Source organism: Mycetomoellerius zeteki, unplaced genomic scaffold (genome assembly GCF_001594055.1).
Source record: "Mycetomoellerius zeteki isolate Tzet28-1 unplaced genomic scaffold, Tzet1.0 scaffold140, whole genome shotgun sequence".
Lineage (NCBI taxonomy): Eukaryota > Metazoa > Arthropoda > Insecta > Hymenoptera > Formicidae > Mycetomoellerius > Mycetomoellerius zeteki.
In genome coordinates this window covers 332230-349895 of record NW_017256341.1, presented here as the reverse complement: position 1 = coordinate 349895, position 17666 = coordinate 332230, and the positions used below count along the sequence as shown (strand labels likewise).

General features: G+C 29.4%; 2 protein-coding genes across 3 annotated transcripts in view; one reads left to right on the top strand and one right to left on the bottom strand.

The window, feature by feature from the left end:
• The window catches only part of Hydr1 (abhydrolase domain containing Hydr1), an 11965-nt gene extending 1413 nt beyond the window's left edge, over positions 1-10552 (top strand). The window contains exons 2-7 of the mRNA XM_018462434.1: positions 8165-8334; positions 8463-8673; positions 8818-8930; positions 9107-9341; positions 9849-10014; positions 10083-10552. Coding sequence (XP_018317936.1) covers positions 8165-8334; positions 8463-8673; positions 8818-8930; positions 9107-9341; positions 9849-10014; positions 10083-10252 — 1065 coding nt within the window. The 3' untranslated portion in view covers positions 10253-10552. The remainder of the gene's footprint in view (positions 1-8164; positions 8335-8462; positions 8674-8817; positions 8931-9106; positions 9342-9848; positions 10015-10082) is intronic.
• Positions 10553-11352: 800 nt separating this feature from the next.
• LOC108731878 (prolyl endopeptidase) lies at positions 11353-17443 on the bottom strand. Of its 2 annotated transcripts, none has more exons than XM_018462428.1 (13): positions 17243-17443; positions 16515-16610; positions 14665-14888; positions 14384-14571; positions 14059-14284; positions 13576-13735; positions 13300-13500; positions 13047-13229; positions 12824-12937; positions 12516-12664; positions 12209-12421; positions 11796-12123; positions 11353-11690 (listed from the first exon to the last, which is right to left on the bottom strand). In XM_018462428.1, exons 1-13 carry the CDS (start codon positions 17372-17374, stop codon positions 11625-11627), a joined length of 2280 nt encoding a protein of 759 aa, XP_018317930.1. In that variant the 5' UTR covers positions 17375-17443; the 3' UTR covers positions 11353-11624. The 2 variants fall into 2 exon arrangements, with proteins under 2 accessions (XP_018317930.1, XP_018317931.1); XM_018462429.1 differs by lacking the exon at positions 17243-17443 and adding an exon at positions 16803-16891 and having other exon boundaries at positions 11354-11690.
• Positions 17444-17666: the final 223 nt, after the last annotated feature.

The following is a 17666-nucleotide window of genomic DNA, read 5'->3' as shown; positions in this document are numbered from 1 at the left end:
TGCAGCATAGACTGATAAGAACTTTTCGTTACTGGATTGTGAATTCAAATTGCACAAAATTAAAAATAATTAATATTTATTAATATTTTAATAATGTTTCAGGAATATTAAAATATAATACCTAGGTTTATTATATAAGTGGACATATAACCTCTATAGAATACTCCTGTAATATTAAAAAAATATTTATATTTTCGAAATATTATAATAGCATTATTTTAATTTTTTTAATAATATTCATGTAACATTCTAGGAACATTTTGCGCTTATAGGGATAATATTCATTGATTATTTAGTGAAGTTGCCTCATTTTTGTGATTTTAAGATAAACAATCCGAGTGGCGAAAAACGATCAACAGAAAAAAAGCTAGTGAAAGATCGATTGATCGCGATCCAAATCGATCGAAGAATCAAATTTGAAACTTTCAACGTTTTCAACATTAGGCAATGCTTTCAGTGTTAAATAATGTATCACTTTCCATGTTAGATAATGCATAATTTCAAGATGTTGATTAATGTAGAATATTCAGAGAAATTAGTTTATGTATTAGATTAGATCAAAAGTTCGTAGCGCTACTTTATTTATATCATCTAATGAATCTATTTCTATCGTCTACATATTTTTAAAATAAAATTTGGCAATTACACAATTCAATAGAGCAAAGTTTTAGTTTTAAGAATCTTTTTATTTAATATTTTTAAACGGATAACAAAAAATCACTAACAAAAAATCTTAGAAACATTAAAAAAAACCATTTCGTCAACTTTAAGCTTTCACATTTTAGAAAATGAAAAATTTTAGTAAGTTTTTTTGAGCACGTGACATAAAGCGAAAAGAAAATTTCCCATTTTTGTCCAGCTCGTAGTTTTCTCTATGTAAAAATTATCAACCTCACAAAAACTCGAAAGAGACATAGTGATCTTAGAAAGTAGAGAATCTAACCTTTAAAATTCGTTTCTTAAACTTAAATTTGGCTTATTTTTAACGAAGTTACAGCTGTTGGAATTTTAAAAGTTCGTACGTTACAAACTTTTGTTCTAATCTAATAGATTTACTGTCGCGCTTATTTTACCTGAAAACTTTCTTTCCATTAAATGAGATTGGAGTTGCGATGAGTTGTGCGAAATATTCAAAAATCACATCAGCATCGCCACATACGCATGCGTGCGAGGGCATATCGCTTCCTAGTTATCTAAATATTGTTCAAACACTCTATAGAGATAAATGTAGCGACATATTTTTACATACATGCACTGTCAAATCCGTAGTATCAAATTTAACCTAATGTAAGTTAAATTGGCACGATACAGTATCAAATTTAATTATTGCTTTAGTATAAAATAACTATATACGAGGGTCGTCTGAAAAGTTTTGAGCCTAACATAGAAACAAGTAATTTTGCGGTCAAATTCAATTTTATTTTTCCACATAGTCTCCTTTTAAGTCGATACATTTTTCCAGCGATGCTCTCACTCCTTTAATCCATTCAAATAATACTGAGCGGTAGAAACAGTGGCGATTTACATTGGATTAAATTTGACACTATAGATTTAACAGTGTATCTGTAAATATATATATCAAAATGCACAGTGTAAATAAATATGTATATCAAAATGCACAGTGTGAATAAATGAAAACACTTTTCTATTCTCGAATATAACACATATTATATGTAGATCGTTTAAGGTGAGCTTAAGCATAAAATATTATAAATAGAATTCTCTCCTTATTCCGAGTTATAAACCGCCTAAAGTGGGTTTTATACACTGAAAGAAAAGTGGTTGATATTTGTATAATTGCATGATAAAATAATTATGCAGTTCAAGGACTTTTCCAAATTTTATACAGTACACTTTTTATTAGAGCTATCAGGAACGTGTCTAGCGAGCGTGCAATGCTTTCACAGCACGTAATTAAAGCCAAAGGTGGTCGAAGTTTAAATTTATTGAATTATACTTGAACATACTACAAATGCGACGAAATCGTAGCTTCTTGAATATTGGTAGCATTTTCATTAAAATTATCTTCTTTTATGATTCATTTTTATTAATACAGATTATCTTTAATCTTTTATATCCATTTCTATCAATGTAGATTAATTTTAATCTCGGTCTAAACTCTCTTACTCTTTACCTTTTTCTAATTCTCAGAATTAGAAGAAGATAAAAGAACAAGTTAAATCAAGATTAAAGCTAATATCTACATTGATAAAAATGGACATAAGACAATTAAGTTGATATTGCGTTTATAGTTTTTATCGCATCTCCTGATTAATAGAAATAAACAATAGAGAAAGATAATTCTGGTAGAGATAAAAATATTATAGATTATCTTATTCTTTTTTTCCTGATCCTAAGAATTAAAACTTGCGCTGGAAATAGCTATAAATTATAGTTAAATTATAGTAATTATTTTTGTTCTATAGATATTCATAATTGTTTCTTGAGAAAAGTTTCGTTTTTACAAATATATGCGTGCGTTATCAGTCATAAATATTTAACACAAAAAATAGAATATTTCGAAGATAAATAACGCGAGGTACATGACATTGATTAATCAGTGAAAATTGATTTCGATCTTTTAACCAGCAATTATTGACGCTTAGGATATAATGTGATCAGAGATGTCCAATTTTGGATGGATAAAAACTATGTGTAAAGAATATGTGTGATAAGAAATATATGTGACAATGCGAGGCTTTTTTTAAAATGCGAATAAGAATTAGTATGGGCATAAGGTCGAGATCACGAGGTTTGGGAGTTTAACGGGATGAATAATTTATATGACTATACACGGAAACAAGACCCGACGTATCTATCCGCGCACAATGAACTCAGAAATTGGAGCAACTTATCGTTCGTGAGCGCGCTCGACGCATTCATTGACTATAACGAGCCGGGGCAATGCAGCTAAATAGTGCCTCGGGCTGCGGCATCTTTCATATACGTCAACATTTATTTGCCATGAATGGTGAACTTAATCCTTTACGCGAAATTAAATAATTTGCTTGTCTATGAACACGCATACAATTTAGCCGCGGGATGCTGTAATCTGACGCCAATTTAAATTAATTTTATTATCATTTCTGAAATTAATTCATTTAGATGAATTTACAATAGTTCAACATCTTAACGTTCTGACCGTTATAGCGCTTCTTAATTTAAAGCATTATGTTTAACATTAGCGGTCTTCCAATCTTATTATTTTTAATTTTATTACTTTTGCAATCTTGGTAAAAAATTTACCATACATGAATATGATAAATATGTATAAACATACAATATGTATAAATATTCATAAATATACATAATTTTATATAAAATTTATCCATATATGTCCATACATCTTTCTTTCTTGTAAAATTACTTTTTAGTGTAACAGAACTAATAATAGTAATGTGAAAACATTAAAAATAATTAAAAGGAAAATTAATTTTCACACTATTTATTTTAGAAAAAAATCAAGTTTGAAGAAATGTAAAAAAAATTACTTATGTATAATTATGCATAATTGTGTATAAAAAAGCAATTTTTTTTATATTTTCTAAAACTTGTTTTCTTTCTAAAATGAATAATGCGAAAATTATCCTTTTAATTATTTGTTATGTTTTCACATTATTATTATTTCTATTTTAGATTTATTTAGATTTACATTACTAAAAAGTAGGTTTACAAAAGAAAGGGGGATGTATGAACATATTTCACATATGATTATACATGTTTATAAATATTTATGTTTATAGATACTTATAGATACATATTCATGCATAAAAAATTTGTTATCGAAATTCCGTGCACACTCGTTCGAATATGTTTCCAGCTCTTTTAGAATTCTCTTGAATTGAGATATCTATTAGTTAAGACATTTTGTGCATAATTTTGTATTATTTAGAAACAGCGGTGCACGTTTTTTTCTGTAAATATCTTGCAATGTCTTTATATATAATGTCTTCGTGCTTTTCAAAAAATTGTTTAAGAAGGCACTGCATATTTGCTCTTTCAGAATATCACTTAACACTAATTGTTTGACAATAACGAATTATCTTACTTCATTTACATGATGCTATTTATTCGAAACACATGTATACGAAATATAATATTGCAATTGGGAGGAAACAAGATCAGTTACATATTTACCGTGTTTATCAAAGCAAAAGAAGAAATTATATAGATAGTCACGAACATCACTGTCAAACACGCGACATTTTATGTACGTTACGTGTTATATACGTTTTTTATTTTATGTAAACCTTATATATAGTTTTTGATCAGAAAATATATAATTAGGTCATTATTGTGAAAACATCAACGCAGATTCGCGACATTTTAATAATACATATTTACTTAGCTTGATGCAAAATAACTTTTTATTATGAAGAAGATAATTTTATGTAGATGAATACATGCTATTAGATATTATAGATATCTACGTCATTTGCACATATATATATTGTCTCAATTTTATATAGAATATTACACGAGTTCGATACATAGACAGGATTTCCGCGATACACGTTCGAACTGACGTACGACCCTCCATAGGCAACATCAGTCACGAGAGATGTGTCATTTATTAATCTGACCTTAAAACTCTAGGCATTTGTCCTGCACATGCAATGTGCAGGTAAAGTAATTGAATGTAAAAGAATTTATTAAAAGAAAGAATGATAAATTATATTAAAGTAACTAACTATTAATTGTATTATTATATAATGCAGCTATATCAACGATGTAATAATTGAGTAATACCAACGAATATATTCGTCTTTAAATGATATCATATTTATATAAATGCATTGGAAAATTGAATTAGAAAACTATTATTATAATGAAAATACAAAATAAAAAACGATTGTTTACGACCTATTATGTAATTATAGAATCAATTTTTCTTATTACTAGAGCTCCTTTAGAAAATTAAGAAATTACAGATAACTCTGTCGTTAAACGAATATAATCACTAATTATCAAATAATAATCTTTTAAAAAGAATTATTTTTTTTCTCCTTCAATACTGATTATACTAATGTTAATTTCGCGATGTAATAAAATTAGAAATTCCAAAAATCGATTTCATATTACGTAAGTACATTTGGGCATACATAGAAAATTCTAAAAATACCCAGAACTAGATGTACTCTAAAACGATAACATTAAATAATAACAATAGTTTTTAAGTTTCAGCGTCAATAATGTGAATGTTTTGTCTCAATATAAGTAATTACGATAAAATGTATTAATTTTAATTAATTAATTAATTAATTTTCCACTTAACCGTAAGTAAGTATGCCCGATGAATACAAAAATTTGTAATCGAGCTCCAAGTTGTATTTATTCAAAATTTTCACATAAAAAAAATGTAATCATATATTCATTCAAAATTTTGGGTTTTCAAAAAATATTTATTCTCAACAAAAAACTATGAATATTTAATATTTATTCACGAGTATTCATATTCATTCAAACAAAATATAAACTAAAAAAGAGAGCTGCAATAAGCAATCGTTATTCCTTAACTGTAACCGGTACTTTGATGACTTTAAGTAAAAAAAATGAATTTTATTTATTTTTGTCATTGAAGTATTCAGATTTTATGAAGGAAACTTAAAAATTTTGAAGAATATTTTAGAAAGCAATACATTTTTTATTTACAAATATTTATTTAATAGAACGCCATACATGTTCCGATATAATTCCGATTACATCACAGTAATGTTATAAACACTTTATAAGATATCTTGGGCGCGTTCGTTATGGTCTGAGGACATTAAATTCCGAGGTATATTATTTATTCCCAATAAAAATGTCTTTGTTTAATCTATAAGTTAAACAAGAACGCCTATCATATAGGTCGCGGACTAAGAGCACGGTATAATTGTATATTGTTTTTATAGATTCCTATTTTCTCTTGTAGGCGTACAGGCTATGTGCAGATAATACAGGGTAAAAGTGAATACGAAACAAAAATATTCGTAATCATATTCAAAAAATATTCATTCAAATGGAATGAAAAAGTATTTATTCGTTTTTTGAATAAAAAAAATGTGTATTCGAATGAGTATTTTCAATCATTTTTTATTCATTTATTAGAACATTAGGTGTAGTCACCGGACACATTATAACTATGTAGATTTATTTTTAATGGTGTTTACAGATAATTCAAGATAAACAGATAACATTATGATTTAGTACACTGTATTTTATGTACATATGCATACACATCCCAGATATCACAAAGAGTTTAAAAAGAATTCAAAAAGAATTCAGTCATCAATTCTGAGTTCCTTTTTAAAAACAAAGAGAATTCTTTTTCTGCAAAATTCTGAAAAAAAGTTCTAAGAAATGAATTCAGAATTGATGACATATGTGATTGAATTCTTTTGAACTTTCTGTTACCTGCGAGACATTACATGTATGTACAATGTCATGAAATTTTTTTACATTTTTCAAAATTATAACAAAAAAATTAGTAAAAAGACAAGAAAAAAAAACAGAAAAATTATTTTAATAAGTTTTTTACAATTGCGAATACTAAAATGTTAAGTCATCATAATTTGCAAGTAAACGTTTTCTTATCACGCACTTCTACGCAACGTATTTACTAGACATCAGCACTTAAAAAAATTATCATTCTGTGTCTTCGTTTGCTTTACAAGGTTTGCTTAACACACTTTCGAAACTTCCATTCCTTCATGCTACATTTTATAATATTTGAAGGGATTTGAAGAGATTTAAATTTCGGTTGTATTGTAAAACGTAGCACAAAGAAAAAATACAAATGGTGTATTATATATTATAAACATGTATTATATATATATATATATATATAATATTGTATATGTATATCATACAAATTTAATTATATAATCTATTGGAATTAATCGTATCCTTTACATGTATTAACGAAATTAGCTGTGCATAAATAAGAATTAATTGTAATATAATTATATTACAATGGCAAATGGACATTCCATAATTCATGATTAGTACATATTATCTAAATCATTGCGCGATTTATTGCTTTTCCATCAATGATTCAGTAAATTATATGGCAAAATACAGCATCTATAAATTATTTATTAATTAATATCCATTGAAGGAGGACAAAGGAATATTATCCGATGTTATGAAATATGTAACTAAGGACGGTATTCATAGTCCATTCTTATTTCAAGACTATCTTAAGTAATATCTTTAAGACGCTATAATACAGCCTTCTGATTAGTTCATGACTTCTTAAGACTGTACTTACGATGGTCTTGAATATAAAATCTGACAATGAATACCGACCTAAGATATACGTATACATACTATTTATAAAACAGAAAAAAATGAAAAGTTCAATTCTACCCGGTAAAAAATTTTTCATGCATAAATATGTATAAATATGTATAAACATACACAAACCATGTATAAATACTCATAAACATATATAATTATGTATGAGATGTGTCCATACATGTTTATACATCCTTCTTTAGTTTGTAAAATTACTTTTTAGTGTATGTACTAAAAATAATAATAATAATGAGAAAACATCAAAAATAATTAAAAGGAAAATTTTCGCATTGTTTGTTTTAGAAAAAATCAAGTTTGAAAAAATATAAAAGAATTGTTCATATATAGTTGCATGTAAAATTATACATAGTTATGTAAGAGCAATTTTTTTTACATTTTTCCAAACTTGATTTTTTCTAAACAAACAATGCGAAAATAGTCCCATTAACTATTTTTAATGTTTTTTCAATATTATTATTATTTTTAGTACACTAAAAAGTAATATTACAAAAGAAAGAAAGATGTATGGACATATTTGTATAGTTATATGTATAATTATGTATAAAATCATATATGTATAATTATATATGATTATGAATATTTATGCGTGTTTATGTATGTTTTTTCATACATATTAATGTATAAAAAATTTTTTACCGGATATACACATAAAATACACATATATCACATATTATATGTATTATATTCTATTATACACATAGTACCCGGGAAAAAATGTTACATATATGGACATACATGTATTTTATATATAATTATATATGAAACATTTTTTCTCGGATAAATATATATATATATAAAATGTATTATATATTTTTTGTACACATTGTAGGAAAACCAACAACAAAAATAACTATTATGCTTTCAGACACCCTTGCTGGTTTGTGCCAATGGACCATTCCGTTCATTCTTGGAAGCCAACATTCCACTTGTGCAAAATAAATTCTGGCCGACGTTATGGTGTTTCGAATCGCGAGCGCAGACCATTATGGCCAGCATTTTAAGATCTCGGATATTACCGTACGTCGAATATCGCAGGTTGGAAAAATATACACGGAGAATAAACCTACACAATTATTCGTCGAGCACTAAGACTTAAATTTGAAAAACAATGCGCGTTCAAACGATCAGATTCCATTTTATAGCACTCTCTTTACGTTACGCAGAGAAATTCTTGCTTTGTCCGACGGTGGTGAAGTGGCCTTGGATTGGGCCGAGAAAGATTGCTCGATCACCTCGCCAATCGTCGTTATTTTACCTGGTCTTACAGGAGGTAGTCAAGCGGAATATATCAAGTGTCTGGTGTCAGCCGCGAGAAAAAATGGAATACGATGTGTGATTTTCAATAACAGAGGCTTAGGTGGATTGCAACTCAAGGTAGGACATATTTGTGAACACAGGCGACGATAATTCTTGCAGTTATCTCGTTATTTATTTATTTTTTATTACAGCAGGGATTTAACCGAAAAGAATTTTCTATAATCTATAACCGAAATTTTCCTCTTCTTTTGTTACTTTTAGACTCCACGAACGTATTGTGCCGCTAACTATGATGATTTAAGTGAAGTCATAGAACACGTGAAGAAACTTCATCCACATGTACCTCTCGGAGCAACCGGGATTTCCATGGGAGGGTAAAGATTATATTTGTGTCCAGTTTATTCTTCAATTAATAAGTAAATCGTATATCTGTACAATACCTAGCAAGATAAAATACACATATATTTGATCATTTTGTTGTATATACATAAATAACATTTTTATTGTATATACATAAAAACCATTGCATGTCTTTTTTTGCTATGTGCAGGTTGATCTTAGGTAATTATTTAGCCCAAAAAGGTTTAACAGCAAGATCCAAATTGAGAGCATGCCTTATTATTTCGGTGCCATGGAATGTGTTTGCAGCGACGAAAAGTACCGAGGAAAATTATTTTAATCTAATGTTGAATAAACATCTAGCCAGCAATCTGTGTCGCACGATACAGCGACACAGAGATACTGATGTTGGTTCTTTCAACGTAGATATGGATACTGTTCTTAAGGTACGATTTTATCAAATATGATAAAATACTGATCTATAATACTATATAGAAAAATTAGATAATATATTGAATGTTTTTTAACTTTTCTAGTTCTAAAAATTAGAAAAAAATAAAGAGTAAATTAAACAAAAATTAAAGTTAATCTATTTTGATAGAAACGACAGTAAGACATTTAAGTTTACGTCAAAATTTAACAGAATAAATATAATTTATTTTAAAAACAGCAACTTTGCTATACAATGTTACTCAATGTTTCAAAATATTTCTTACTTACTGAGAGTTTATATCTTATTTTTAGTTTTTTTTCTGTTGCTTTCCGCATTGCTAGTTATGATTTCACAAAAAGATAGATATATCGTAGTTTGTTTCTAGAAAACGAATTTTTTATGAGTTCAATCAAGAGTAAATTAGACATAAATTTTGTTGTTTATATTTGATATCACATCTGTCTGGAATTCCGAATCTGACTCATACATAATAATTACTATGAATTATTACATCCGGTAGAGCCAAACAATAAGAGAATTTGATTCGAATTTTACGGCAAGGCACTTTGGATATAAAAACGTCGAAGAGTATTACAGTAATGCAACGCTTCACGACAAGCTGCATCTAATCGAAGTTCCGACTTTATGCCTTAGCGCGGCGGACGATCCGTTTCAGCCGTTGCAAGGTGAGAGACAAGAGCGCGACAATTATAACGTTTTCATACGATTTTACTCAAAGATCTGAATATTTTAGCGATACCTTTGAAAGAGATTAGTCAAACCAAAAACGTGGCCGTAGTGGTAACGTCGCGTGGTGGACATATTGGTTTTCTGGAAGGTGTTTGGCCAGTCAAGGAGGAGCAATTTATGGGAAAGTTTTTCTCGCAATTTTTCACTGCGATGTTCACCAGCGATTTCGACTAACGCTTAACATTAACTATAAATTGAATTGAATAAACGGTATCATAAACCTTATCATGCCTCGATTTATTATCATCTGACGTCAGAGGAAATACGTACCGCGATATCGTTTACTGTTCAATTTTTACAAGCTAAAATGTGATCAAATTTATTTTAGCATAACTTTTTATTATTTTCGTATTACGTTGTGACGCAAAACTTGCAGTTACATTTTACCAGGAAGTGCAACTAATTCCGAATTTTGTAATATAACGTTTGTGACCATGATATTAAAAAGAGGTTCCATACTTATGTATTAAGCAGAGATTTTTGCTCATTATGATAATACGTACATTGAAATTTTTCTTGTTAATTATTTGTAGTTAATAAAAACTGACTTTTATAAGAATCTGTCATTAATCACAATTTTTTCCTCTCATTAACTTATTAAGTTATATGAAACATTTATTTTATGTAATTTATGTATTAAAATTTATATAATTCTTATTTATTATAATTTATATATATAAATAAAAAGCTAACTCCGCACACATATTGAATTTTTCGGTGAGCAATTCAAAGCAAATATGTATTTTTCATTGTATTATTTTAAGAATAATGATTGATGATTATCAACAATCGTTCAACAAAACGATGTATAGGACACATTTTACAGATAACATCTCTCTCTCTAAAGAGTATAGCTATAGTTTCATGATATTAATACTGATATAAGCATAATTGACGAATCTATTCATCAACTTAGAAGTGATTTATTCGCCATCCCCAGCAAATCACTCTATCGATGTACTATCTTCCGATTGAGTTTATATAGTTACATACAACTACACAAGGGCACTTGCCTCAGTATAAACATGAAATTGTTGCTAATTCTTATTACAACATTAATATATATTAATGGTACGCCAGTATTAACAATAAGGGACTTCATGAGTTATTTTTTAAGAAATTTTTTAGATTTATTTTCTTCTTGTATAACAAATAAAAAATATGGAGACATTTTTGTAGAGAGATTAACGTTTTAATAAAAGGTAACTAATTACTACATGTATTTTTTTAATATTATCTTGAAACAGACATCTAGCACTTCATTCAATATTTCTCAATGCTCGATTATATGCTTATTACACTTTAAATGAAAGAGAAATACATATTATATAAACATTGTCGTAAGGTACAAATTTACTTACTTTTTTATTCCATAAAAAACACGTTATTATAAAAGAACTTGCAATCAAAGCATACTTGGTTTTACAACAATATGTTGCAATATGTACGATAATCGTATAAGCGCGTTTAGTTGCATCACATTACAATCTCTTGATTTTGGATTTTATGCAAAATCTGTTGAGTTTTACACTTTTTTAAGCATTAATTACAATTTGAATTCCAAACCCAAGGATTGCGCGATAAATGATAAAATGTCGGTACTCTCTTCAATCTAAAAAAAATTATATATAATCAAATTTCATTATGCCTGATATTTTCTAAATAAAATCATTTGTATATATTAACTTAAATATGAATCGTTTACAGAAATATTTACCATTTTCATGGTTGGTTTTCCACTACCATGACCTGCCTTGGTATCTATTTTTGCAAATAAAGGATTTTTCTGTTTTGATACATTTCCAAGTGTATATTGAAGAGTGGCTGTTAATTTAAGAGTATGCAAAGGTACAACACGGTCATCGTGATCAGCAGTCAAAAGCAACATCGCTGGATATTGTACATCATCTGGTGGTATCCTTACATTATGTAAAGGTGAATATTGCAACAAGTTCTCGAAATGCTTGGGATCATCGGGATTACCATAATCCGAGACCCAAGCAGAACCGATAGTGAACTTATGAAAACGTAACATATCCATAACTCTGCAATTTAAGAAAATTAATATTTTTATACACACGTCATACACTGGTAACTTAAAAATAAATTAAGTCAAAAGATTTAACTAACCCCACTTGAGCTATAGCAGCACCGAATAGATCAGGACTTTGATTTACACATACACCAACAGCCAGACCACCGTTACTGCCACCTTGAATCGTCAATTTCGCAGAGGTAGTGTATCCATTTTCTACAAGATATTTTGCTGCATATTGAAAATCATCAAATGCATTTTGCCTGTTAAAGAAACGTCCCGCATTGTGCCATCTTTCTCCGTATTCGCTATAACAAAGAATGATATTTTTTATCTAAACACAGATACAGATATTTATATATATGTATAGTTTTCCCAGTATTACGAGTGTGCCTTACATACCCTCCTCCACGAACATTAGCAACTGCAAGTACTCCATTGAAATGTTGTATAAAGACAAGTCTCGTAACACTGAATGTAGGTTGAATACTTGCATTAAAACCACCATACCCATAAAGTAATCCTGGCATAGTTCCATCTAATATAGCATCCTATGTTAAAAATTTTATATTTTTTAAATTTTAATATCGATGAGAAACAAAAAAAATTGTTATAATCTGAAACTATTCTTATAAATCGCTGTACATTAAAAATCTAATCAGTTCATAATTAAACACGTTTTAGTATTGATTCTTTAATAATTTACGTACATTTCTTGTTACTATAAACATGGGTACTTTTGTACTGTCCCTGCTTTTATAAAATATTTGACTAGTTTTGTATAAACTCGCATCAAAATCCTTCACTTTGATTTCTTGCAAGATCTGAAAATAATACCAATTATCTAATGAAGCTATAACTACATTTAATAAAAAATTTTGCCATATTGCATGTCAAATCATACTTAAAGCATTTAAAAAGATTGATACTAACACGTGGCTCCTCTTCTTTTTTTAAATCAATTGTGTATATAATGCCCGGGGTTAGGAATGATGTAAACTGATAAAATATCTCAGAATATTTCTTCTCTCCCGAGAATCCAACAACAGTGCCAAGATCAAGAGGAAACGTTCTAAGAACTTTACCAGTGTTCAAGCAATGCAGTTGCAAAATGTTCTATAAAAAATTAATTGTTAGTATTTCTTTATTACAGCAATCAATCTAAATACTTTAGATATATATTTACCTTAACATCTTGTATATAACAGGCAACAAATTTGTCTCCATCCACAGCTTCAGCCCAATCTAGTACATTCTCGGGATGTTCTGGCAAAAGATCAACCCATTTATGTTGTTCGTAATCCAATAAATCTATAGCTACTAACTTGTAATTAGGTGCATTTTTATTTGTGCGGAACACAGCTTTACTATCAATATTGGTCACGTACTGAAAATATACGAGATATAGTAATAACGCAGAAGTGTAAGATACTTAAGAAAGAATAAAATATTCATTACTAACTTCATAATCAGCTTCAAATTTATCAACAACTTGTGTCAATGGCAAGTTGTTCTTTATTTCCTTTCCTTTTTCTATTGGTGTAAAATATACTAAATTATCCCTACAATCCTTCCGAGGAGTAACAATGAGCCAATTGCCACAATCAGATACTTGTGCACCTCTGATAAAATAATAATAGTTTTATTAAATTAAATGTATTTAATAAATCAAAGATTTATCAAAAACACACACACACACACATATATAATAGATAAATTCTTTCTTATCTTTATACATTATGTATGAATATATGTATATAGGCTAATATGTTGGCACAAATCTGGATATATTTGAAGACATAACTAGAAGTATTTTTATTATTGATTTGATTAATATAATTTGAAAATTTATTCATAAAATGTGTTCTTTAATTTAAATGTCTAAACAAAAAAATGTGTATTAACGCAATATTTTATAGTAGTACAGAGAAATTAAAAAACTTACATCCTCCACAAAGGTTCTTCAGGAAACTCAACTGCGACAACATCATCTGATTGTGATGTATCAACAACGTGGTAGCATAATTTTTGATTTTCATTACCTAACGTTTCTGAACCGTCAGTTTTTCCTTGCTGATCTCGATATTGTCCATAAAAAATACCACAGTTGTCATGAGTCCATGTAATCGATGAAAACTTGACTTTTTCCAAAATTTCTGAGTACTTTTCACCTTCGTGAATATTACATACATTTTATAATTTTTAATAAATAAATGTACATATTGTATTAGAGCAGAATTGTAAGCTTAAGAATTTTAACATTATCTTACCAGTATGTGCATTCAGGAAATGAATAGTCCTCCAATCAGAACCACTTTTAGATAATCCATATGCGAAAATGCTACCATCCTCAGTAAAACTACTACTGGTAATTGCAACAGTTCCATCCTCAGAAAAAGTATTAGGATCAAGAAATACTTTTGGTTCACTTTCAAGAGTATCTTGTACATATAAGACACTGGAAAAAATAATAAAAATTCATTGATTTGAGACTTACTAATAGGTATATACAGATATTATATATATTAGCAATTAAAAATTTCAATTATACCTTTGGTTTTGCAAACCAGAATTTTTATAAAAGTAATATTTTTCACCATGTTTGGCAGGACACGAGTACTTTGGAAAATCCCATAATTGCTTCAAACGATCATGAATATTGTCACGAGCTTTACACGCACTTAGATACGGTTTAGTAATGGCGTTTTGAGCATCAACAAAAGCTTTTGTTTCTGGTGAATCTGGATCTTCCAGCCATCTATAAGGATCACTTATCTACAAACAAAATACTGACTCTTATGATATTTATATTACTTTTTATATAATATTCAAATATACATCTTTACTCTAATAAAATCTTCTATAATATCGCTATTATATTTATTGTTATTATTATATGTATAAAATGTATCTTATTTTAAATATATTTAAAAATCATCTCTTCTTAAGTAACTATACTAGTAAAAGCATAACTAAAACTTAACTCTTCATTTACAATCCGAGTCTTTTTTTGGCACAACAAAATTTGACTCTCAAATTTCACTCTCATTTTTACTCAAATTTTTACTCAATTTTTATTAAATACATTTATTAAAAACATTTAAGTTAAAAACTATTTGATAATATAATAGAGAATTGAAAAAAGTAATTGAATTTTTCCACAATTTTTGCAGAGAGTACAAAAATATATCTGTAGACGAAGGATTAAAATATTAAATTTCAATTTATGCTCATTATACAAGATATTTCAGGATTTAACAGACAAATGGCAGGAGTATATTCTACAAGTGAAAATAAGAAAAAAATGTTTTATTTGTATAAGTTATATACAAATATTAAAACAGATCAAGGATTTTCCATTACGCAGAATATGGAAAATGTATTTATCTTGTATACATGTTCACATCATATTTACTATACATGAATATGATATTTGTTTAACTTTAAAACAACAGTTACGTTCGAAAAGACTAACTGTTAGATTCCCATAATTATAAAATAGTAGACGCTATCAAAATGCCAATGTTTTACCAAAATACCACCAAAATATTCCGTTTCAATATTTGTTTATAATTTCATAATAAAGAATTTCTAGCCAAATTCCATATTTTTTCTTTATTTCCATTTATAGAATATGTTTCTGCAGTTTATCCGTTAAATCCTGAGATACGCTTACAGGCCTTTTTCAATACCCCTGACTGAACTTCTTGCACGATTCATCTTTCATCTTTTTCTCTCTAAAAAGGAAAAAAGAAAAATGAACCACGCAAGAAGTTCAATCCTGGAGTATTGAAAAAAAAAACAGGCTTTGTATCTCTCTTCACAATCTCTGCATAAAGGCTAATTTATGTTTGATAAGGAAATTTAATGTTCATCGAAATACCGTCAAGATTTAAAACATTAACATTTGAGTTAAATATTAACTTACACATCATTAATTCTCCTGCAATCTCTCTCTCACTCCTGCAATCCCTCCTGCAATCTAGATCTTTTTGTCAACCCGTTTTTTTTTTACAATTCTAGTTTTCAAAAGAATTGAAGATTGCTCTTCAACGTCTCTATTCAAACAGTTTTTCAACCCAAATGTTAAAATCTTTATTTAACAAAAATTGAAATTTGAGCAAAAATGAGAGTGAAATTTAAGAGTGAAATCTGGTTTGTGCCAAAAAAGATCCACAGAATGAGTATCTTGAAAGGAGATGAAAATTACAAATTTAGATATTGACTAATAAAATGATAAATATTCTATTATAAATTCATTCACTTTTATAATTTTCACCTCATTTCAAGATATACAATCGACCCCCAGATTGCAGACGGATAATAAGTGTTACATATTTATCATGAAAACTAGGTGGACACTTTGAAATTAACGAAACACTCTAAGACATGCATCCTAACCTTAACGCCGTGATAATCATCGATGACGCTCTCATCCCTGCGCGCCTCGGGATACTGTATTCTCGTATCCATAATTTTCGATCGAGTTGCGTCTTCCTGTGTACGATAAAATGCCGCTTAAATGAACAGAAAAACCTTATCTGACGATATTCGCGCACGTGCAAAATCTCTTTTCGTATACGCCGACTGTCACCAATGGCAATTGTCACCCACAGATTCCTAGTAGGGTACCCACATGTACACACTACCACACTAGACTACTAGAGTACTAAACTGTACTAAACTCACACTCAAACACAAACTAGACCACTAGACTAGACCGCTAATGGCGCTAATGACAATAATGGCGCTAATTTGCCTCAAACACTGAATCACGTGACCCGGACTGACCCGCTTCAGTTCAGCGTTCTATTTGATGTCGTGCTGCTAAAAATAAAACCCGATAAAGTTCAAGTCTGAGACGATGATCCCTGAGATGACGATGGTACGTTGCGTCGTGGAAAGATGTGATTTCGGTATTGTCGCGAATTTATATGAATTTATGCGACCTTCGTTCCTCGCAGGAAGGTGCGGCGCAAGAAAAAAAAAGTCGTCAATCAGGATCACGTGATTGTCGGTGACGTTTAATGCAGTAATCGCGCGTGACAGATTAATGCGCGCACACGGAGAAGAGAAGTCGCGTTGCTCGCGCGACAGCACGGCGAATTTCGTCGCGAATTCATTCTCACTGGTGCAGTTGTGGACGTCACCCAGCGTGCTGCTTGCAAATTCACGTAATTGTCAACGTGCCACCGAGTACCACCGGAGCCTTGGAGTGCTCTCCACTGAAATCCGTTGAACAAACGTATTACCGCGCGCATCGTCTTCTCGTCGCGCGGCGCCGCGCGGCGTCACGACAAATCGGACAAATGCGGAAGGAACGCGTCTCCCTCAGCTTCATTTCCGCGGAGCGAAGCGGCACATTTGACCTCTTAATCCTCTCCTCTCTCAAATTTTTATCTGAATTGTCACTCTGAACGCTCCAAAATTCGACTGTCAGTCCGAGTATCATCTTATCCTTAGGTCTGTTTTTTATTTCTGCATTAGACTGCACTAAAACTCTCTTTCTCTCGCTTTCGCCAAATATTAAATATATACATATATATATATATA

Coding starts and splice junctions, on each gene's coding strand:
- LOC108731878 (XM_018462428.1), bottom strand. CDS start 17,374: ATGCGCGCGGTAATACGTTTGTTCAACGGATTTCAGTGGAGAGCACTC. Junction 12,665..12,823: donor TGTTTATAGTAACAAGAAAT/GTACGTAAATTA, acceptor TTTTTAACATAG/GATGCTATATTAGATGGAAC. Junction 12,124..12,208: donor GCTGCTATAGCTCAAGTGGG/GTTAGTTAAATC, acceptor CTTAAATTGCAG/AGTTATGGATATGTTACGTT.